This window comes from Pistacia vera, unplaced genomic scaffold (assembly GCF_008641045.1).
Source record: "Pistacia vera cultivar Batoury unplaced genomic scaffold, PisVer_v2 Contig468, whole genome shotgun sequence".
NCBI classification, from domain to species: domain Eukaryota; kingdom Viridiplantae; phylum Streptophyta; class Magnoliopsida; order Sapindales; family Anacardiaceae; genus Pistacia; species Pistacia vera.
This window is the reverse complement of record NW_022196299.1, coordinates 69,019-92,567: the sequence shown is the minus strand read 5'-3', so window position 1 is coordinate 92,567 and position 23,549 is coordinate 69,019. Positions and strand designations below refer to the sequence as shown.

Below are 23,549 nucleotides of genomic sequence, written 5' to 3'. Positions count from 1 at the left end.
TGAACTCAACTCAGTTTATGGAATGCCAAGTGTCTGCAAAAGCTGAGAAATTTTCCCATACTCACAGGCTAAAACTTTTAATTATAAAATAAAATAAAATCACAAACTATATTTATTATTTGCTCGTGATTTGTGTAATTTCAGATCGGCTTTAAATTTTAAATTGGCTCATATTGCACTCAGTGATTGGCCTAAAAGCACACACAGTCGGTGTATATCTGAGATCATAGGCTGTCAACGGTCAAAAAGAGCGTGTGTCATTGATCATCATTGAGCGCACGAGATGGGAAGATGGAGGAGGAGAGGGGTAGTTTAGAGAGAAATGGTCAAACTTGGTCAACATTCAAACTTGCGAAATTCAAGAAAGTCAGTTTTGGACACGTGGATAGCATTGCCTACGGAAGCTCCTTAAAAAAATGAGCCTCATGCAAAATTCTCAAGCCCACTCTTGCAGGAGGACCCAATAGGCCCGACCCGAAACTGATTCAGGACTTTTTTTGGAATTTTGAAAAAAATAAAGGGTAATTCTTGTCTTTTTACCTGGCACCCTTAGCCTTAACTTCGGCTACCCTTTAAAAGATAAGAAAAGCGGGAGTCGCAGGTAGGGGAGAAGTTGCAGAGAGAGTGAGTAATAAAGAGAAAGAGAAAGTGAAAGAAAGGAATGTAGAAATGGAGGTTGAACAGTGAAGAAGAAAGACATATTTTTTAAGAGAAAAAACGAGAGAGAGTTGAGAGAGGAGGTTAAGTGTGATAAATAATCTGAGAAAAAAATGACGACGGGGATTGTTCAAGAGCAAAATCTTGAGAAACAGATTGAGAAGCAAATGGGTTGCATGGCCGGTTTCCTTCAGATCTTTGATCGCCACCAGCTTCTCACCGGCAAACGAATCTACTCCACCAAGCGCCTTCCTCCAACTCCGGTCAGTTTTAGTATTATTTTCCTGTTCTGTATGTTCTGTTTGGTTGTCTTTTTTTTTTTTACTGATTTTTTTTTGGTGGTGGATTGTTTATTTCAGGCCATTGATTCGACGGTTGAATCAGAGAGTACTGTCGAGTCGTCTCCGGCGGTGTCAAGAGAATTGGAGAAGCCACAGAATCAGCATCATCATCAAGGAAGATCAATGCCTTCACCGGACCGGTTCAAGCAATCTCCGGTATCGGAGCTGCGGTCTCCGGCGCCGGAGCCTACGACTCTGGTGGAGATGCAAAGCAAATTGACGCTTCCTCTTCCAGTTTTCGAATTCAAGGAAGGTACAAGGTCGTCATGGAAGTTCTGCAAAGAAGCTCCTCGCCTTTCTCTCGATAGCAGAGCCGTTGTCGACGCTAAAGGAAGTCTCAAACCTAGAGAGATCCGTTCAAACGCGGCGATTTTATCATCAAATCGTTGCGAGAACAATGAAGAAGGAGGTGCCGATGACAGCGAGAAGCAGCGGCGGTCTACAAGTGTAATCGCGAGACTCATGGGACTAGAACCGTTGCCTAATTCGGATCCTGAACCGGCCAAAAAAGCTGAGCTAAGAAGATCCGCTTCAGAATCTAGAGTATCCAAAGACTTCCATCAATACCGGTTCATTGATGGAGTCAATTTTCAGTTAAAACAGTCGCAACCGCAGGCCGTGAGCTCGCAGAGCAACAATTCGAGCAATGGAGTCAGACAAAATGGTAATGTAGGTAGAGAAGAGCGCGCAATGAATGGAAGACAAGTAGATCCAAAGCAGTTCACCGTACGAAATGTAAGAGGCGAGCCAGCCAAAGCACCGCAGAGAGGGGGAGGTATAGGACAAAGAAAGAGTTTCTTTGACTCTGCGGATTTCTTTCCTGAGCCAAAACAGACTGTTTCCATTTATGGGGAGATTGAGAAGAGGCTTAAAATGAGAGGAATCGACGAGCCTTCAAAGGATCTCGAAACGCTAAAACAAATCCTTGAAGCATTGCAACTGAAAGGCCTTTTACACCCCAAGAAACCCTCCACCGCTCAAACGAATCTCAGAAACTTCGTCTACGATGAATCTCCCATCGTCGTCATGAAGCCGGGGGCTAATCAGCAAGGGCGAGTCGGCAAGGACTTGTCTCCTTCGAGTTTTAGATCGAGAACAACCGGACCTCGCCGGAATTTAAATTTTTCTGGCGAGATGTCCCCGGCGGTGAGCCCGCGGCGTGACAGACTGGAGTTTGAACGGAATGTACGGAACCAGAGCCAGAGCCAGAGCAGAGGACGTAATTCGATTTCTCCGACTAGGAGTGAAACTGGAGTCAAAAGTCCCAGCCGGAGAAGACCGTTGAGTGTTGAGACTCAGAGGAAATCCAACAATGAGTCCATGGAGCAGGGAAGAGGTTCTCCGAAGATTAACATGAGGAGGACTGTGTCGGATCAGACCCCTAACCGATCACCCAGAATGGCGAAACCAACGGCGGAGATTCGTCAGAAAGACCATAAAGTTTTTGCTCCAGCTGAGGATGACATATCCACCATTTCCGAGTGCAGTATTAGCACTTCATCTCAAACCGATACGGAGGTAAACCCATTAAAATTACTCTTAATTGAAGTTGATTAACTTTAATTATCCAGTTTTTTGAGTTAGTTTTGATTTTGACTGCCATTGTGATTACAGAGATCGAAAGCCGAGGAATACAAGGAAGGGAGGAGTTTGTTAGAGAGATGTGATAAACTGCTAAACAGCATAGCAGAGATAACGGCGTCTGAGTTGCAACCGAGTCCCGTTTCGGTGCTTGACTCGTCGTTTTACAAGGAGGAGTCGTCTCCTTCCCCCGTCATGAAACGGAGCATTGATTTCAAAGGTACGCTCTGTTTAATTTCTGCTCAGTTTAGATTCTGAATTGCAGATTAATTTATGGTGACGTCTCAATGAGTAATGATCCTTTTGTTAGGCCTGGTTTTAGCCTATAATAGCCATTTAAAAGCTATTAAAATAGCGTGACATTTTCAGGGGAAATAGTGAATTCTTCTGACGACTGGTACTGTGCGTTTGATGTTCTGGAAATTGTAAAATGTCACGTGAAACTGATAATTTATGGTTGGATGAATTGAAGAAGAATGAGGATGGAAAATGTCATGTTATTTTTCAGTCAAAATTAACTGCATTGAACTGCAACTGTGATGGATAAGAGTCTTAAATGGAAAATTGATCTGAACCCTCATTTCACTCTCTCTGCAAAATTTCCTGATGCCAAAAAAATCAAACCCTAGTACTTTGTTTAGTAGCTTAGCTGAAGGAGAATAACTTCGCTGAACCTGACTGGACTGACAGATGCCGTCGTCTGCCAGCCATTACTAGTTAATAGTAGCATTTGGTTTAAAGAGGCCCACCACGTTAACAAATCAGAGAGAGATTACTTTGGCTTTTTTTGATGATAAATTTGCCTTCTGTGTCAGCATATTAGACTTCTTATTCTGCATATGGGCATGTTGTTGTTTTAACTTTCAATCAGTGGTGTTGTTGGGATCTACATTATTGTTTAGTTAATGCTTATTTCTATTCTGACTTATTTTAAATAATAACAGAGTTGCAGATTGAATCGGAGGATGATTTATGGAACCCGGTGATCTCATCTGTTGAATCGAAATCTGAGGACGATTGTGATTTCATTTACATTTCCGATATCCTTTGTGCATCGAATTACCTTCCCGAGGATTCGGTGTTTTTGTTACTCGAGAAGCAGCAACATCTTAAGGGAAAGGACACCTCCAAGGTCTCAACGCTCCAAAGAAAGCTTATTTTTGATACTATCAACGAGATAATCTATAGAAAGAGACAACTACCTCCAAGGAAAGTTATCTCTTATACTAACTCCAATTCTGGGCATTCATTGTTGCAACAAATCTGGTCTGAATTTCAGAAAATCCGAGAGAGGGACTCTTCCGAGGACTTGTTTAATGTCATTTGTGGTGTGCTGAGAAAAGACCTCGCCGGAGATGCAATCAATGGGGATTGCCCGATTGAGATGTCAGAGGCTGTCCTCGATATCGAAAGATTAATCTTTAAAGATTTGATTGGTGAAACCATCAGAGATCTTGCTGCATTTTCCGGGAATTGCAATCCACCACCGGTGCCCCGTAAAAAGTTAATATTCTGAAAGTGAGGGAACAAAAAGAGGCTTAAGCTTTCTGTTCTATTAGTAATATTTTTTTCTTTTTTCCACCTAATTAAGTTTGACACCTTTTTTTTAAGAGATTTGGGAGATATTTGATCTTGATTTACCTGAAATCCAGGCATATCTAACGTTTCACTTTTGGAAGATGTAAAAAGGTGCAAAAAAATGTTGAAGACCACAATTGAAAAATGTTGTCAAAGTAGTGTGAATGTGTGAGCTTTTAAGCATAAAAAGTGACAAAAGGACATTGTTTTTAGCATTAAAGCAAAAGTTAAAACAAGGAATTTGTCTCTAAGTGATGAAAAAAATCTCAGAAAATAACGGTGCTGATTGCTGGAGGATTGAATAATCTTTTTTGCCTAGCTGGTGGTGGGTGGTCATAATTAAGCCATTGTTGACTCTAAATGTGATGGTCCATTTCTGCCGACGTTCAACACATTTAATTAAGTTGCAATTGATTGATTAAAAAAGAAGAGAACTACATTAAAAAAAACATTGGAAAAATTATTTAACTCAATAGTGGTCCATAATATTTCTTCACTAATACATTTTAATGCACTTTCCCTTTGCTTTAATGCTAGAAGCAAGATCTCAAGAGGTAGGCCAAACTAACCCTCCACCAATTATTAAGGGACAGTTGACTTGCTTTTCTTGCCATATCAACATGGCTTCTCTTTAAAACTAGCAATATGCAGAATACACAAAATTGAGGGCGCTTTTTTTTTTTTTTTTTTTTTTTTTTTTGGGTGTGATTGGGGTTTTCAGGGCAGTTTTTGCCCATCTCAACTAATTTTTCTGGATCCTGAAATTGATAGTCAGATAAACTCCCTCCGTGACCACTCTTATTAGTTATCAGGTGGATCTAAATACACTCAAAAGTCTTAATTGACTACTAGGCTAACCAGTGGTGTTTTTTTTTTTTTTTTTTTTCATTTACTTACATTAATATCTTGTTCTTCAAATTATTGTATCATGGTCCCTCATTCATTCATTCGTTGTCTTCTCGGGGAAGTGTTTGGAAGAAAGAGTGCAATATAAACAGTACTAATACTTTTGGAATATTAATTCACTTAAATGTATCCACTATTTTCGTGGGGGCAATTTCCCATTCATTGCCAGAGCTTCTTGTTGCATTGTCAACTGATGTAAGAGCAATTCTCTGAGCTATTCATAACTTAAATGCTCCCCACCACCTACCCATACGCAACAAAACCATCCTAAGATCAATAAAATTCAACTGCTTTTTCTCAATGTAATTTTATTTGGGGAGTTTATGACATTGCCACTCCTAAGGTTTGGCACAAAATCCTTTTCCCCTTGGTCTCCTAATGCTACCATCCTCGAATGCAATGTTTTAAAACCAGACCCAGCGGTTGACCCGGTCAGCCGACCAAATCATGGGTTAACCGGTTTAACCAATGGTTTAACAAGTTTGAAATCTAGAAAATGCACCCTTGATAAATATCATCAGACCCTATAGGTTTGAAATCTAGCAAACACAACCCCTGGTCAAATGAAAATCGGCGATCGACTGGGAGAGCGACGACAACACACCAGGGAGGGTAGACTGGGTGATGGGGAGGACGAATCGGTAGCTGGCAAGTTGAGGCATTGTTGGAAAATGGCAAATCGATGGTGGAAGTCAAATGGTCGCGGTGGCTTTTTTTGGTGAGATGACGGTGGATCTTCGTGAACAGCAGCAAGGGAGCTTGGGAGAAAGTAGATCGGTGGCTAAGGAGGCTGATTGATGTGGGGAAATGGAAGAAAAATTGTTGGACGACAAAACATCATGTGGCGACAGGAGATGAAGCGTCACAGCCCCAAAGAAAGTCAAAAGGTGGTTTCTGACGACAAGGGAAGGTTGAAGGTCACTGCAAAAGGGGAGGTCATTGCTGATTTGCATTTGGCCAGAGGGTGTATTTGCTGGATTTCAAACCTTTAGGGATTGATGCGTATTAATCAAGGGTGTGTTCGCTAGATTTCAAACTTGAAACAGTTGAAAGGGTAACCTGACCCGGAGAAGGCCCCGGGTCCCAGTCCAATTGGTTAAACCGGCTGAGCCGGTCCAAGTTTTAAAACAATGCTCAAATGGCGTTTTTGTTAGTTAAATTTAATAAAACATACGCCTTTTTGGGTCAAATAGTTAGAAGATTTAACAAAACAGTTAACAATTTTGAATAAACGACAAACATATAAATGATCATTTGTTTAACCAAAACTGTCAACCGTTTATTTAAAATATCTTTTCTCCCCTTTGTATCATTATATTTGACTAACAAAATCTTTATTTAAAGGTGTTAACATTAGTTTTCTGAAATTGTAAGGGGAAAATGTTTTTTGCCAAACCTTAGAATGGCAATGTAATTAATTCTATTGTCCAGCTTATGCACCTCCTACAGCTGGTCCGGACACTCCGGTTATCAAAAAAATATTAATACTATTTCTGTGAGTAACATATGTTAACAAGAAGCTGATAGGTTAATATTTTGTCCAGCCAAATTAACTAGTTATAAATTTTTGTTTTACGCCATTTGATGTTAAATATGCCTCGACTGTTGATCATCCCACATCTTCCGGAAGCCATTTGTGAATAGAGGGGGTGGGGTTGTCAAAATTTAAAAGTTCAGAGGTGGGCCTGAGCCTGAAGAATCTCTCCTTTCATTTCACTTTCCCATTATAGGCATTCTGGCCCATTTAACCACATGGTTGGGCCCTCTTTTCACTTCNACCAAAACTGTCAACCGTTTATTTAAAATATCTTTTCTCCCCTTTGTATCATTATATTTGACTAACAAAATCTTTATTTAAAGGTGTTAACATTAGTTTTCTGAAATTGTAAGGGGAAAATGTTTTTTGCCAAACCTTAGAATGGCAATGTAATTAATTCTATTGTCCAGCTTATGCACCTCCTACAGCTGGTCCGGACACTCCGGTTATCAAAAAAATATTAATACTATTTCTGTGAGTAACATATGTTAACAAGAAGCTGATAGTATTAAATTTTGTCCAGCCAAATTAACTAGTTATAAATTTTTGTTTTACGCCATTTGATGTTAAATATGCCTTGACTGTTGATCATCCCACATCTTCCGGAAGCCATTTGTGAATAGTGGGGGTGGGGTTGTCAAAATTTAAAAGTTCAGAGGTGGGCCTGAGCCTGAAGAATCTCTCCTTTCATTTCACTTTCCCATTATAGGCATTCTGGCCCATTTAACCACATGGTTGGGCCCTCTTTTCACTTCCTTTTCCAGCCTCCTTTTTTGAAAGCGCAACTCTCAAATGTTGTCATCCATGTTCATGCAATAAGAAGTTCTCATGACTCCTTTTTTGTGCATTATGCTTCTTGTCATAGGTCATACGCTTTTAAGTGTAACTCTGTAATTTATTATGCAATATATAGAGTTCTTAATGTTTTTTGTTACAGGTCAAAACGCTTCTTTTGAATGCAATATATAAAGTTTTTTATATTTCTTGTTAAGTGTCGAGTGTCATTCAAGAAACGACATCATCAATATATAATCTTAGCCTAAAATTATAGAATTCTTTATGTGTCTTATCACAAGTCGGATGCTTACAAACTATATGCATTGGACTAGTTTGTTAGTTGATGTTATCTACTCACCCTTATAAGCCCCAAAATTTAACCAATATCCAACCCATTCTTATTGCATATGGGATTGTACGAGTGTTAACAAAAATTTTGAAAGAAAGAAATTGATGGGTCCTTTGCTATCTGAGAAGGGCACATGATTATGAATGGATACATGAAAGAGATGGAGATGGAGATAGAGATGGAGCACTGGCATGAGCACATGATGTTGCCGTGGAGTTTTGTTTGAATAAAGAAGAGGTGAAATTATTTGTTGGGGGTATTGAATAGAGAAATTCATGCGATATTAAGAAAGTATTTTCTCCTGTCAAATCCTTGTCTGGGTTAGCTTCTTGTCACCATCATTGGGGCCTTCCGTTTATTAACAATGTTGACTTCCCCTTTCATTGTAATGTGGCTTCTTTCTTTATTTATTTATCAATCAACCATTTTCGGGATAATGCTCCTTCCAAATAAAACTACTTTTATATAACTTTTTTCATACAAGATAACATTTCGTGATTGGTCAGTTTTTATTTGGGTAGACAGAATCCATTATAAACTGATCAATCATAAGTTATCACATCAAGATTATATGAAAAAGTTGTAAACGTAATGCTGATCATGGTCCTTTATGTATTTTTCTTTTGATAATTATGATTTTTTTTTTTTAAATCATGGACAGATAATTTATTGGGCCAGCTGAAGCCTGTTTAACTCAAGATTTTCTCCAATGGAACGAGTCCAAGTCAAAGAGTATTTGGGCTTCTTCTTCTCATCAAATTTTCTTCATTTGCCCAACTGCCTCACTCTCAAAAGTGCAGGTGTTCAACACATTTTCTATCACATCTTACATTGCTGCAGAATTTGAATTTAGTGTATTAATCAAGGTTAGTTCCTCTTAATCAAGTAGAAAAAACTTTACGTGAATGACGCTTGTTTGAAGCCTAGAATCAAATTCCGCAACACAGGCTGTTGCATCTATATGTTAGCCTTTTGTTTTCATTTTCCCAACTGTCCAGGATTGCTGGTGTATACCCGAGCAATGCTATGTTTACAATTGAATCATACAACTACGTTTAGGGTAACTGAGTCATACAAACAGACATAAAACAAAAGATAGAGTAATCATTTTACATAAATTTTATACAGTTTTTGTCTATAGGTGAATGACACTTGCTTGAAACCTAGAAGAAGCAATTTTCGCAATCTAGATAGGATGCTACATGTATGTCAACAGAAGTCTTCATTTTTCCAACTATCCAATCTGAGGACCATATGTGTTTAAACTTTTTCTTACCACATCTCACATCATTAGTGCCTATCTAAGTGGATGTGTTTATTAGCTTTGAGTTTCCCTTAATCAAGTATATGCACTTTTACATTAATGCATGATGCTTGCTTGAAGCCTAGAAAGAAGTTCCGCAACCGAGGCTATTACATTATATGTCTTCTTCTTCTTCTTTTTATTCTTTTATTTTAATCTTAGATATGCTTCTTTGAATTGAGATCCAAACACGGTCTTAATAGAAATGAGTATTGATTAAAATTGGTGTCCTGTCTGAGAATAAGGCTTCAAAAAGTGATAATGGAGAGAACCCACTTTGAGGTGAATATTTTAAAGTGGTTTAGATCATCACTCTCTCAATCAAACAGAGAAGACAGCTAGAAGAAGAATCATGGCTGGGCTTGCGTTGCTTGATTATTTGTCCACAATCAAATTTGTGGGAGACAACACTTGGTCCACCTTGCTCTCCTTAAACCCTACAATTAATCCTCAGTCAAAACCTCAGTGCATTTCTCCTCATTGGCTCTCCATTTAGTCCACAACTCAATCATACATTTCCAAGAATCCCTTTGATCTTTTACTCATTTTCTCTAAAAACTTACTATTTTCAAAACAATACTAGATTCTGTCATTTTCATTAGGGTTATTTTCCCAACCTCTCATTTTATATATACATATAACTATGAATATGATAGTTTTGATTTTATCATATACTTGTTGATTAGTCTAGTTGTCACCATGATTATTAATCACTCCCATTTATGCTCACTGCTTTGATGACACCACAACAATCTTTTATCTATGCATATCACTGACTTTCGTCTCTTCTGCAGATATTTATATTTATATTTATTTAAAATATAAATCTTAAAAACTACTGCGAACCCCCAGAAAATATTAAAAGAGTAGAAAAATTCTGTCGAAACTCTTTCGTATTGAAAACTTTTAATGCTTATGAATACTTATGAGAGTCGGATGAAAGCTTTCACATTTTTTTACCAAAAGAATTCTCAAAGTTTCAAAACTGTATTTTTAATATCCCTTTTACTTAACTCCGTTATATTGTCGTTAGGATTGAAAAGGTAAAATAGTAACTTCAGTCTTATAAGAAAGTTTTACAAAAATATCATTTTTTATCTATAAAATATTACTGAATTTTCTCCATCTCTATTGTGAATATTTGTATAAATGGTATTGAAAAATAATTTATTAGCGCCAGAAAAATATCAAAAGACAAAAATTAATTCAAATTATTACATATTGAAACCTGTCCAATTTTGTTTTGTTAATGTTTATGGATACTTATAAATAGAAGTTCAAATCTAATCAAATGTTAACTTTTGAGAATTTCATGTATAATTAATTGGAGTTCATATGTAAACAAATATGAATTTCCGAGAATTTCATACATCATTAATATTATTTCAACTTTACATAGGGTATTATATTCCTCTTATAGAATCCTAAACTGTGGAAAAGTAAAGAATGGCGCTTCTGAGAATCTTTGTTTCAAGATTTTGTAGTTTTTTTTTTTTTTAAATAAAATAAAATTATTGTATCCAAAAGAAGGGAGAATAAGAATCTGGGCATTATTTAACAGGGCTAATGAACCTTCTCCAATAAACTCTTCTTGTTTCAATCTTCATCTGCATTAAGTTAAGCACTTGACACTGTGCTTTTGCTTTTCTTTGCCTGCAATTTATAAAAGATAATGAACTGTTAAATGAACTTGTAATTTAATGTTACATGTTTATGATCGATGAAATACTATGACAATAGTAATATTGCGTTCATTTATGTTCAGGATTGTTATATCGAAGAAACTAAATGCAGAGAAAATGAAATTCAAATGATTACATAATTTGTAGCATGGTTGTTTGAATGCAGGATCATCGGATGCAGCAGGAGGATCCTGACCAAATATCATTTCACAGCTCATATCATCAAAATCTGCAGTCAAATTCACAAGGTCAACTCATAAATTAATGAGATTAATTTAATAATCATCTTAATTTTAATTATCATGGTTATTTAGAATTCTGATCATCGAAGACTTTGAACAAATGATTGGCACGTGGGACTGTAACCATCGCTCAACTTGGAAGATTTAATTAAACGAAGGGTGTTCAAATATGTTTGTGAGCTGATGGTTTTAATCATACTAAGGGGCAGCTTTTTGAAGATGATTGGCTTCATGGCGAATATTAAAGCAATTTCATTTTCTGCAGCAACGTGGGGTGGAATGATAAAGGTTTAGAGTTTCAAATACACAAGTCTTTGTGTTCATTCTTATGCTATAATTCTTACTTGAGATTAGATGGGTCTACTTGCAGTTCCTGCTCCCTAAATGGGTTGTCCATGGGGCCTTCTTTGACATCATGAGCATTGCCTCCACATTCTACTCCTAGTGCAACTACTATTTCTCTTTCAAGTATGATTCTGTAACCCTCTAATTAAGAGGATAATTCATTCTGTCCATCAAACACAACTTTGATACCCTTTTCATGTATTTATAATTTTGTTAGTCGCCTTGCATGTGAGTCAGGATTTTCAAGTTATGTAGACGTTTTTTAGGTGAAAGATGATTGTGTGCAGCCCACATGCAAATCTATACTGGTCTCAAACCCAAGTGAATAATTTGTACTTGGTTAAACTCAGGATTTGACAATTCAGGCATCAAGTTCTGGGTATGCTTTAGTTCATTGTTTCCAAAACAGTTTTGTTCTGTCAAAATTTTAGTCTACACCGTCAGAAACCATGTTTAGGGTTTAGATGACGGTAACACATTGTTTATAACTGTGAATAAGCGAGGTTTGATGGTGAGAATAAATGAACTTACTGGGAACCATGTTGACTGGCATCCCAAAGGAGTCTTTGATAAATGTTTGAGTTGGCATCTTGCAAAGATTGGTGCACATCCCTACACAATTAGCCTCCTCTAGAAACCTGGAAATTAATAAAATGGAAAGAAATAAAATTTAAAAAATCTGGATGGGATCGATGATCTAAGAATGACATGATAATGAGGAATTAATGATTGATTATGATGAATTTGTAATGTGTCATGATAGCAATGAAGAAGAACAGACTCTGGCAACAGCAAAATCATTGGAGCAGATTTATTTCAGCCATAAAAGTGTTTCTTAAGTTGGTTTTTGTGGGTCCTTTTTTTTCTTGGGTTAATTTGGCAACCTAAATTCAAAATAATGAAATTAAAGGAAGATTCATATTTCCCATTCTCACCTGCACTTTTTAATGTGAACCACATTCTTTTCTGTGCCTCCATTCACCTCTGATTCTTTCACCTTTAATTTACCATGAAATTGAAGCCATTAGATACTTTCTAATAGTTAATGAGCTATTCAATTATATTTAAATGGATTTGAAAAAATTTACCTGGCAGGGTCCTACTAGCCAAGCGAAAAACACAGTGGTGAAGACGGCAAAAAACTCTCTTGAGAATTTTGTTTGTGGGATCAACGTTCGCATCTGCTCTTCATCATCACAACAACAAAACAATTATCACTACAAAAAAAATAAAAAATAAAAAAAGAATTGAAAATTCAAGGAAGAAGAGTGAATGTCTCAGGAATGAAGAGAAATATCATTTGCAGTGCAGTAGAGATAAACATGGAGCTTAAGTGATGCATGCACGACGGAATTCACAACTAGAAAAACAGCCTTTCTCCGCAGATAAAAACAGTCAAGAACGACTTTCAATCCCAGAAAACAGATTATGGAATTATGTTAACAAGAGAAAGAAAAAAATGAAAAATGAACTTGCCAGTTGGAGGAGTGCGCTTGGAATGGCTTTTTCAAGAGCTTGAATGACGAGTTCACGTTGCTGGGAAGGATTGAAGTTTCGCGCAACTGTTGTAGCTGCCTCCACCAAGCTCTCATAACCAGCCTTCTGGTTTCTTTTTCCTGCATATTCATTCAATCTTCATATATATAGAATCATGAAATCAACTAAAGATGAACGATCAAACGAATGAACGAAACAATAAACCTGTTGCATCTTGAACACATCGAGATAAATGGTTAATCGCCATTTGTTCAAACCAGTTATCATTATAAACTGCCTTCTCAATAACTTCACCGACTGGTTTTAAATTAATCTTATCATGGTGATGATGATGATGACGATCGGTCGGTGGTGGCCTTGTGAGCACGGCAACAATAATTCTTCGAGAACATTTTGTCTTTTGATTATGAGCCAGAGTTGTGATCAGGCTTCTACTCAGTTTGGCTTCCATGTTTGAATACTTAAATTCTCAAATTTAGAGAAAGAATAATAATCTAAGTTTGAGTTGTGGAGATGGAGATGTAAACAAAACAAAAGGGTATATAATTATATGAAGAGCATTTCCATGGCGATGATGCTGAAGAAATTTTGGAATCTTGCACTCTTCAACATCCCTTCTGTGAACTTAAAAAGATGCTCTTTTATATATATATATATATAAAAGAACCTCTATATAGTGATATTTATATAGGGTTAATCTCCATGTAATCATAAAAAATTATAATCTCAACTTGGATTAATTATAAATAAGAATAAATTTTATATTGTAATAAGTTATAATTTTTTAAGGTTCATCATAAGGAACTTGTCTTTACATAGTAATAATTATATGAATATTGTAAAAAATATATGTTATGTTACATCAAATGTTTAAGATAAAATAAAATATTTATCTAAAATTGTTTGGGATAATGATTTATGTTTTAAATTGTTAACACATCTTTTTATCTTGCAAGTATGTAATAAGTCGTCAGCATAGACACCTTCTTGTTGAAGCCAAAACATTTCTAGTTTTTCAAGCATGTTTAGAGCTTCTTAGCTCGAAACTTTTGGTATTTACGTACTATCATCCTCAGGATTATCTCCTTACTCTTCTTGTTTAATTCCAGTAATGAATTCTTCTTCAGTTAAAGTATACACGACTTGTTGTTAATTTGAATGATTGGTGAAGACATTAATATCCATTTGATTACAGTGAAGTTGTCGAATCTGATCACTCAATTTTGTAATGACTCTTTGATATCCATTTTCGTTACTATTCTAATGCTACTAAAACAATAAATTGAAATCCTAATACTACTAAAACATGAATTATAAAATAAGAAATCAAAACAATAATTCTTGTAATTACATTACTATTAAATTATAATCTCTTCATAGTAATAAATTTAGTTGGTCTTTAGTATTATAATTATAGAGAGAATTTTACTATACCGGGGAATTAGATTGAGATTGAGATACAGGTGGAGTTGATTTTGGCCATCTGCTGTCTGAATGCATTAAATAAGAAATCTCACGTTTTATGTAATTTTATTTTAAGTTGGGTTGTGAAAGATGGGTTTATAATTAAAATGAAGTTGATAAGAACAAGAAAGATAGATTGAGAAAATGTTTCTTCGAAAGTAGTATATTTTATTAGGTTAGGTGCTTTGTTTCCATCACATTAAGTTTATTGTAGTGAGCCGGCCCGTTTCTACACGGAATCAGAACTGGTGAAACAAAGAATACGTTGAGATCGAAATAGGGTTTCATAAAATGAAGAAAAATATGTGCACAAACAGTAGAGCTGAACAATTTAAGAGAAGAGCCTAATTTGGCAGAAGGGAAAATAAAATATCTTCTTTCCAGCAGCTTTATTTGGTAATATGATTATCACGAAAATTAAATAGAATTAGTTTTTAAATTATATAAATTTTGACTGGCCACTAATGGGGCTTCAGCCACCCTAAACAAAGTGAAAATTGTCAAATCAAATCATCTGTTGATAAAAGATTCTTATTTCTTTTATTAAAAAAAAAAAAATAGAAATAAATCCAATCACATTCGAACCTAATAGATTAAAGCTAGTTTTTGCATCCTCGATATCAAAAACACCACATGGGGAATCCTTGAAACTTCTCATTTCTGCATTGCAAAACCAACTTAATATTTCATAATAATAATATTGAAGGGCGTTTAGTCAAAGAAAAGTTATATTAATAAAAAGATATATTATTTTTAAAATTATTAAAAATATTATATTAAATATGATTAATTAGATTAAAATAAATTAATGAATTTGTTATATTGGTATATTTAGTTGAGAAAAAAATTAATAAATATGTTATATAGATTACTAAATTATCTTATTTTTAATATTATTATTTGAATTATTTCGTTTAACCGTAACATTAAAGATTTTGTTAAAACACACCAATCACAATAAAAAATTTAAAATTAACCAAAACACTCTTAATCACCCACGACAATTGTCAACCATTGACTGTAATCAACAATCTTCAAAACGACATACGACCGATTAAATCTAGTCAACTGTGCGTCATTCCGACGATATTAGCCAATGATGGTGGCCAAATCTAACTATAGTCTTGGGTAATTTAGTTAATGTATAAAAGTAATAATATTTTAAAAATCTTGTATATAAGAATAAAATAATCTATAAATATCCTTGTAAATTGTTTTCAAAACAACATTACTATCTAAAAATCTTATTAATCAAGAGTAAAATTGTATCAAAATTAAAATTATTTAATAATCTTAAAATAATTAAAAAAATTATGATATTCAAATTATTGTCTATACACTAATTAATATTGGTAATTTGGTATTAAAAAATTATCCAAATTTTTATTACTTAAAAATTAAACATGATAATATCCATGATTTTAAAACCCAACTAGTTCAACCAATGGAACTGGCTAAAAACCGATGATCAAACCAGGTCAATTTGACCAAAAAACTAAAATTTTCAAATAACCTAGTTTAAACCACAATTGAACCAAATTTTTTGTTACAAATCACCAATCCAACTTGTTCGACCCAACGATTGAACCGTTTTTTTATTTTTTTTTGTCACATTGATATTAGAATGATATTATCACGCTCACATTAACATAATAACATCATAATTTAACTAGCCAACCCGTTGACTTAATATCAACAATATAAAATAATATTACTAAAATAACAAAAAATTACCCAACCAAACACATCCTGAATTGCATGTGGCACTCAATGATAAGCTAGACATCTAGTTGATTGCTTCGCATTGAATATACCCATTTGAACATGCAATCCCACATCCCATTGTTACAATAAAAAACTCAATTATGCAAAATTAGGAAAACTTGAGCCGAAAAATATAAACCGAACAAAACCAGGCCGAGAAAGCAAAGCTGCACAAGACATTTGAAAACAATACCTTAAGAAAGTTCACATAGCATAAATGATGGCTTCTTTCAGCCTCCATGTATCATGTTGAGAAGCGAAAAATGCAGAAAAACAATGACAAGCAGAATGGATTAAGATAACGAGAAAAACTAAAGTTAGGGCAATCAAACAAACAACAGTACACCTAGCCTGAACAAACATATTAGTTCCAGAGGACAAACCTAAACGTTAATCCGTATTTACTAAGATATTTTAGACAACACTACTAATAATAACACAAACCCATGTCTAACTTTTAACCTAAACTACAAACAGAAACACATAATAAAACAAAAGGGTTCTTCAGTGATAAGCCATCCAGAGTCAGAGAAAAAACTCATTCTTTGGCAGTTTTGTTGATGAGTGACTTGTGAATGTGAGGGATCACACCACCACCAGCAATGGTTCCCTTGATGAGTGTGTCAAGCTCCTCATCCCCTCTAATGGCAAGCTGCAAATGCCTTGGAGTAATTCTCTTCACCTTCAGATCCTTGCTCGCATTTCCAGCCAGCTCAAGAACCTCAGCAGTCAGATACTCAAGGATTGAAGCTAAGTAAACAGCAGCTGTTGCCCCAACTCGACCGTTTGCAGAGATCCTTGATTTGAGGTGGCGGTGAATCCGACCCACAGGAAACTGAAATTTATATTAACATTTAAATTGCTACTACCCTTCTTCCCAAAATTAAAATAACAATGAAACTATTAATCAAAGAGGAAAGGCATAAATGTATAAACTCTCCTAAAAATTTCAGCACCGCTGAGAAATTTGGTCAACAAAAATGGACGACCTGCCTAATCTTGGACCTTGGCCTACTCAAAATTTTCTTGCTTTAGTTTGACTACCAATTTTCTTACTACCAAATTGCTCACAGATCCGTACAAAAACACACCTTTTCCTATGTATAAAGCATCAGAAACAGTTTCAATTTCAAAACACATCTACTGTTGCTTCACAATCCAATTTCTGCAAAAGAAAATTTATGAAAGGGAACCTCTTGGGACAAAACTATACCCATTTACAAGTAACCCACGTAAACCCTTTTTGAACAAATTGACTAAAATATGTCTACAGATTACTTCAAACAAGTACATTTCACATAGCTACAAGCATCTCGCAAGTAAATATAAGCTCATACAAAGCAGGATTTTAGGAGTCATTCAGCTTCTTCTTCTTTTTTTAGTTCCTTTTACCATTTAGACTGAATTGAGCAGCAAATTAGCTAAACAAAACACAAAATTGCGAGTGAGTGAAGCTGGCTTAACCTGGATACCAGCACGGGATGACCGAGAAATCGGCCTTTTCTTGTCCTTCTCCTTGTCCTTGTTAGCCGCCGTGGTCTTCGCGGCCAAAAGCCCCTTCCCACCTTTTCCCGCCATCTTTCACCTGTTCAAATTTCAAAACACTCATTAAAACTAAACAAAATCATAAAAAATTAACTGAACCAATATTTTTAAGAAATCACAAAATCGAAAACATTTTTGAAAAATAACTAAAGAAATTGGAATAATTGGCAACACAAAGATCCAGATCTGATATAAGTCTTGAAAGAAAAAATGAACTAAAACGCAAGAGAACACGAGATCAAGATCTCAATTCAATCTAAGCCTACATGAAACCTGAACTGAAAATCTGAAAATTGAAGAAAGAACGAAGATAGAAAGGTGGATGAAGAAAGAGACCTGAGAATTTGGAGAGCGAAGAAGAAGAAAGAAGAATGAGAAGCGAGGGAGAATGAAAATAATAAATAGGATTTTGAAAGGGATCTGAGATTTTATGTTCAGTTGTTAGGTTTGGAGATTTAAAAGCGGGGAAATCCGGAGGGCGGTTTAATTTAGGTGGGAAATTCCAAAGTTTTGAAAATTCAAAATTTCCAAACTTTACTATTATGTCCTTTCCTTTTGTTTTAATGCCCATGAGACCTGACAGATTGGCTGGCTCTAGTTGAAGCTGTGATCTGTCGACACGTGAACCAATAAAATCTTCTTTGAATGGATAAGTTAAATGGTTTCTTTTTACTTAATTTATTTATTTTTTAGGCTTTAATTGAACCCACAAATGGAACTTAACAATCTCTAACAGACAAACGAAATTAAATCGAATTGTGGAATATATATAGAAGCTGTCGGGCGTAGCCAGGAATAATGTATAGGGGTCAAAGTTAAAAAAATAATATAATTTTAAATTAATACAAATATAAATTTTATATTTATAAAATTCTTGTTAATTAGTACATTTATAATTGTCTTCGACGGGATTTCATCTTTTGAAAGTATTGTATAATAACTTCATCATCAATACTATCAAATACATCTTTTTCTATATATACAACTAAGTTATCATTCAACTATTGATCACTCATTCTATTTCGCAAACGATTCTTCACAAAATTCATTGTTGAAAATACTCTCTCTACATTAGCAGTGGCAACGGGTAGAATCAATGTTAATTTCATCAACAAATAAACTAATGGAAACACTTCATCCTTCTTAGTTTCGACCATCATTTTTGTCAGATTTCTAATCCCTTTCAATCCCATAAATTTAACATTAGAGTGCATATCCAAAATATAAACATCAAGTTGAGAATCAAGTGTCATGAGTTCTAAGTCAGAAAAATCATCAGGATAAAGTTCGGCAAGGCGTATCAATTTCTGTTTATCAAAAGCAACAAATGATTTATTTGGACATAAACATGCTAAACAAATAAGCAATTCAGTGTTTACCTCATTGAAACGATTATTCAACTCTTACAACTGCATATCTAGGACATTATAAAATAATTAAATGTGGTAATGACGCACGTTTGTGATACCTTGAACCTTACGTTGTAATCGCCCTTGAATAAAAAACTTGTCATCCATATTAGGAACATCAATGTCATGATTGGCACAAAAAGAATAAACTTTGCTTAATAAAGTCTCCCATCCATTATCCCTCATCAATTGTAAAGCTTGCTTACATGCTTCAACCAAATTCATAGCATTTATAATATCTTGATCTTTTCTTTGTAGTGCTTAAGAAAGTTCATTTGTAAAGCCAATTATATCTTTCATAAAAAATAGACTAAACACAAAGTCAAATGATTACATCAATTTAAATATGTTTTTTGCATGAAATATTTGCTCAGAGTTTGACCCATCTTTTGCCGCAATTTCAAGAACATCGATAATGGATGAGAACATCAAGATTATGTTCATTAACATACCATAATGCGAACCCCAATGCGTATCACGTTGCAGATTAGTCTCTTGATTAACACATTTTCCACTTGAAAGTTCACCATTAGAAGGAGCTTCAATAACTTTACAAGTTTGCTTATCTCTAAGAAAATCGCAACGCTTTGACGAAGCACCAACAATATTAACCACAATCGCCATGATATTAAAAAGATCATTAACATCATCATGGTTCTTTGCCAAAGCCACAAGAGCCAACTGGAGTTGATGGACAAAACAATGAATATAATAAGCACATCTATTCTCTTTCAAAACCAATGTCTTCAAACCATTAAATTCTCCTTGCATATTACTAGCTCCATCATAACCTTGTCCTCGTAGTCTAGAAAAACTCAACCCATGCCTTGAAAAGAAATTATCTAGTGTTGCCTTGAGTGAGAGAGTTGTGGTACTAGTAACGTGTTCAACACCTAGAAAACGCTCCACAACAAGTCCATTCTTGTTAACATAACGTAAGACAATAGCCATATGTTCCTTCCTAGAGATATCACAAGATTCATCAATCATTATAGCGAATAATGAATCTCCTAAATCTCTAATGATAGCACTTACGGTTTCATTTGAAGTAGCACTTACAATGTCTTTTTGAATCTCAGGTGATGTCAATTTGAGATTATTAGGAGCATTCTTGAAAGCAACAGCATTGTAATCTTCATTATGATTAGCAAGAAATTGTAGAAGCTCGAGAAAATTCTCTTGGTTGCTTGAATTATAGGATTCATCATGACCACGAAATGCAAGTCCTTGCCTTAGAAGAAAACGAATACAGTCAACTGTAGCATTTAAACGAGTTCGATACTCTGTTCATGCTTGAGAAGAATGTCGATCAAAAAATGTTTGAATATGTTGGTCTTGATTCAATAATGTTTCACACATTCTTCTAGCTTGGTTATGAGCACTATTAGAACCTCCAACATGAATATTCAATTCTTCTTTCTTTTTCCAATTTGAAAACCCTTAACCAACAAAGCGATCACCACCCCTTTATCACCATGGTTTAAAAAGATAGCAATAAAGACAAAACGTAGCATCTTTGGCTATACTGTATTCCAACCATTGTTCAAATTAACTAAACCAAGAAATAACAAAATGTCTTGAAAATCCACGAAAATACCTAGAAGGAAACTCATGGCCGTTAGGTTGACAAGGACCACTTTCCAAATATATTCTTCGAATTTGATCTTGAATATTAGGATCATAATCTGAAATTCGGGGTCTTAAGCCTGGATCCGAAGGAAGATCTTGCAAATCAACATCCACATTTTTACTTGAATCATCAATATTTTCCTCTTGTTCAAATGATGAGATTATTGTTGACTTTCTTTCGAAATATCTCTTTATACTATTTCAAAACAATAATATATTATTACTTGATATAAAAAAATGCAACAAAATAAGCTATATACTCAATAAAACCAAACAATAACAATAATCTATGTATACAATAATAATTATCAAGATAAGTGAAATTACAACTATTACAAACATTTATAAAGCTAATAAGTTAAAGTATATAACAATACATACACATCACACATCACAGCTCACAAGTATATCTCTTTCTTTTTCTAATTTGTAAGTACTTTAACAAAAATTAAATTAAAGTAATAGAAATTGAATTGAAATAGATCTTAATGCAATATTTTTTTTAAATATATCTTATATTATATACATTGGCTAAATTTCAATTGATATGTGTAAAAAATCTATTCAAATAACGAAACATTTGTGCAATTAAATCCACTTTTTCATAACACTTGTAAAACAATTAAAATTAACTCCCATTTGAATCAAACATTTTTTTATAACAAATATAAAAATGGGTAAAATAATGTGGTCCTAAGAATGATGAACCCATCTTCTCTATTAAAAAAACAACACAAAATTGCCATTGGCCAACTCCAAAATCCATTTGAATCAAACACTTTTATATATCAAAGATAAGAATGGGTAAAACAATATGGTCCCAAGAACTCATATTCTCCATATAAAAAAAAAAACACAAATTCGGCTATAATGGTAAAATAGTGTAGTCCTAAAGCCAACTCCAAAATTCATTTGAATTAAACACTTTTATATAACAAAGATCAAAATTAGTAAAACAATGTGGTCACAAGAACTCACCTTTTCCATATAAAAAACAAAAAAAGGGCAATATGGAATGGGTAAAACAATGTGGTCCCAATGCCAACTCCAAAATAAGTTTAAAAACCATATTCTTACTTCCTCTAACTTCAATATATCATTACAAATAAATAAAAAATGGATGCAATTTGTGGTCCCAGTGACAATTTCATCTTCCTAATTCCTAATCTATAATTTAATCTTAAACTTTTAAAATAAAATAATACAAACATAAAATGTATTACCTGAAAAATTGAAGAAAAAAGGGACTTGTTGGCTTGATAGGAGGAGAAAATTACACTTGTGTGGATAAAGCCTTAAAGGAAAAGAATTGACTTTATAGGTTATTGAAGAGGAAGAAGATGTCTGAGGGAAGGAGAATGATGGGTTTACTTTTAGCAGGAGAACGAAGGGTTTACTTTTAGTTTCATAGCCCCAAAAATAAAAAAGTGTAATTTATTGGGCATAAATATATAATGCAGCTAGGGGTGTAAACGAGCCGAGCTCGGCTCGATAAGGCTCGGTTTGACTCGACTCGACTCGAACTCGATTCGTTAACCGAGTCGAGTTCGAACACAGTGAAGCTCAGCTCGTGGGCTCACGAGCCTGGCTCGGCTCGTTGGCTCGTGAGCCTGGTCCGACTCTATTAAGCACTGTACACTTTACAAGGTGTTTTGGTGATTTTTTAAACTACTAGGTATTAAACTGATATTTTATAGTGAAAAAAGTTTTAAAAAATGACAGTCCCCCCCCCCCCAAAGTGCAAATTTGAAATAACACGATATTACAAAGCAGAGCGTCAATTTCAGTTCATGGCTTCCTGCCCTAAATCCCAAATCGGAATCAAAGACCCCCAAATCCCAAATCGGAATCAAAGACCCCCAAATCCCAAATCACGAACCAGACACTCTGAAATCGGTAATCTCTATCGCAATCTTCGATCTCGGCAACCGGAAAAGGAGGCCCAACACTCTGAAACTTCCAGGTTTGTTTGTTTTATGCTTTAGAGAAGTGAAAATGATGTACCGCAAATTTCGTTACCAGTTTTTCTGCGTCATTACAAAATTTTATTGTACATCCAAGACAGCCCTAAGAAAACATTTACCAGAGTGGATGCTTACCTCTAGGGATGCTATTGTTCAAACTGAATACATATTTGTGTTGTCTCTTCTTCTGCCGTGTGGGATTTTTAGAAACTGTAATTGCTAAAGTACATTGAGTTATGAAATTGCTAATGTTGTGCTCATCTACTACTTTTTGTTGGTAATATGCCTTCTACCAATTATTCCTCTATTATTCCAATCATTGGCTTTAAAAACAATAGGGATTTTCGGCTTAAATAGAGCACTAGAAGTTCATGGATTAGTTAAATTCTTTATTTAATCTATTTTTAATTTGGTTCCCAATGAACCTTACAAAACAACGTCTTCCTATGGATGCTAGCTTTTTTATTTTAGATTTTATGAATCTTTGCATTCTCCAAACTGTAGTTTTTTATACTTAGCTTTACTTATGTGTCTGTAGAAAGGTGATTGGTCTAGATCAAATCCTTGTAGTAAATTGAGTTATGAAATTTGACGTTTCTTAAACTGACATTGAGTTACATCTGAGCCATAGTTTTTACTACAGTTACCGTGTATCTTATTTTTCAACTAGAAAAAGGTGTAGATGGCTTGTTTGATAGCTTTGCAAGGTTAGATTCACGTATATCAACTTATCAAGTGTTGGACAGACTGCTGCTAAAATAAGAGATCATTTACAGGTAGGTTTGTTTTATGGATTACTCTATGCTTGTGATCCTGCTCATGCTAGTCTTGTTGTATTTGTATAACTATATCATCAGATGTCTACAAAATGCATATTGCTAAGCACTCAGTTTCTCCACTTTTGATGGATTCAGAAAGTTGACATACCACCACACAATAAAGAAAGTTTTAAAAATTCAGTTTCCTGCATTTATTTCAG

At 34.7% G+C, this 23,549-nt stretch overlaps 4 protein-coding genes across 4 annotated transcripts; 1 reads left to right on the top strand and 3 right to left on the bottom strand.

The window, feature by feature from the left end:
* The first annotated feature begins 618 nt into the window (after positions 1–618).
* On the top strand, positions 619–4,257 carry LOC116145870 (protein LONGIFOLIA 1). Its single transcript, XM_031431308.1, has 4 exons — positions 619–920; positions 1,017–2,516; positions 2,613–2,799; positions 3,524–4,257. Exons 1-4 carry the CDS (start codon positions 771–773, stop codon positions 4,093–4,095), a joined length of 2,409 nt encoding a protein of 802 aa, XP_031287168.1. The 5' UTR covers positions 619–770; the 3' UTR covers positions 4,096–4,257.
* A 6,186-nt stretch (positions 4,258–10,443) lies between these two features.
* Positions 10,444–13,398, bottom strand: LOC116145871 (beta-carotene isomerase D27, chloroplastic). The gene is made up of 7 exons (XM_031431309.1): positions 13,000–13,398; positions 12,775–12,914; positions 12,387–12,479; positions 12,234–12,295; positions 11,830–11,936; positions 10,848–10,940; positions 10,444–10,682 (listed from the first exon to the last, which is right to left on the bottom strand). Exons 1-7 carry the CDS (start codon positions 13,244–13,246, stop codon positions 10,642–10,644), a joined length of 783 nt encoding a protein of 260 aa, XP_031287169.1. The 5' UTR covers positions 13,247–13,398; the 3' UTR covers positions 10,444–10,641.
* A 2,924-nt stretch (positions 13,399–16,322) lies between these two features.
* On the bottom strand, positions 16,323–18,000 carry LOC116145846 (histone H2A variant 1). Its single transcript, XM_031431275.1, has 3 exons — positions 17,905–18,000; positions 17,488–17,608; positions 16,323–16,858 (listed from the first exon to the last, which is right to left on the bottom strand). Exons 2-3 carry the CDS (start codon positions 17,599–17,601, stop codon positions 16,562–16,564), a joined length of 411 nt encoding a protein of 136 aa, XP_031287135.1. The 5' UTR covers positions 17,602–17,608; positions 17,905–18,000; the 3' UTR covers positions 16,323–16,561.
* A 1,307-nt stretch (positions 18,001–19,307) lies between these two features.
* Positions 19,308–20,517, bottom strand: LOC116145828 (zinc finger MYM-type protein 1-like). Its single transcript, XM_031431261.1, has 2 exons — positions 20,504–20,517; positions 19,308–20,208 (listed from the first exon to the last, which is right to left on the bottom strand). The coding sequence occupies exons 1-2, from the start codon at positions 20,515–20,517 to the stop codon at positions 19,308–19,310; spliced, it is 915 nt and encodes a 304-aa protein (XP_031287121.1).
* Positions 20,518–23,549: the final 3,032 nt, after the last annotated feature.

Coding starts and splice junctions, on each gene's coding strand:
- LOC116145871 (XM_031431309.1), bottom strand. CDS start 13,246: ATGGAAGCCAAACTGAGTAGAAGCCTGATCACAACTCTGGCTCATAAT. Junction 12,915..12,999: donor ATGTGTTCAAGATGCAACAG/GTTTATTGTTTC, acceptor ATGAATATGCAG/GAAAAAGAAACCAGAAGGCT. Junction 12,480..12,774: donor CAAGCGCACTCCTCCAACTG/GCAAGTTCATTT, acceptor GATGAAGAGCAG/ATGCGAACGTTGATCCCACA.
- LOC116145846 (XM_031431275.1), bottom strand. CDS start 17,601: ATGGCGGGAAAAGGTGGGAAGGGGCTTTTGGCCGCGAAGACCACGGCG. Junction 16,859..17,487: donor CATCCCGTGCTGGTATCCAG/GTTAAGCCAGCT, acceptor TATAAATTTCAG/TTTCCTGTGGGTCGGATTCA.
- LOC116145870 (XM_031431308.1), top strand. CDS start 771: ATGACGACGGGGATTGTTCAAGAGCAAAATCTTGAGAAACAGATTGAG. Junction 921..1,016: donor AGCGCCTTCCTCCAACTCCG/GTCAGTTTTAGT, acceptor TGTTTATTTCAG/GCCATTGATTCGACGGTTGA. Junction 2,800..3,523: donor ACGGAGCATTGATTTCAAAG/GTACGCTCTGTT, acceptor AAATAATAACAG/AGTTGCAGATTGAATCGGAG.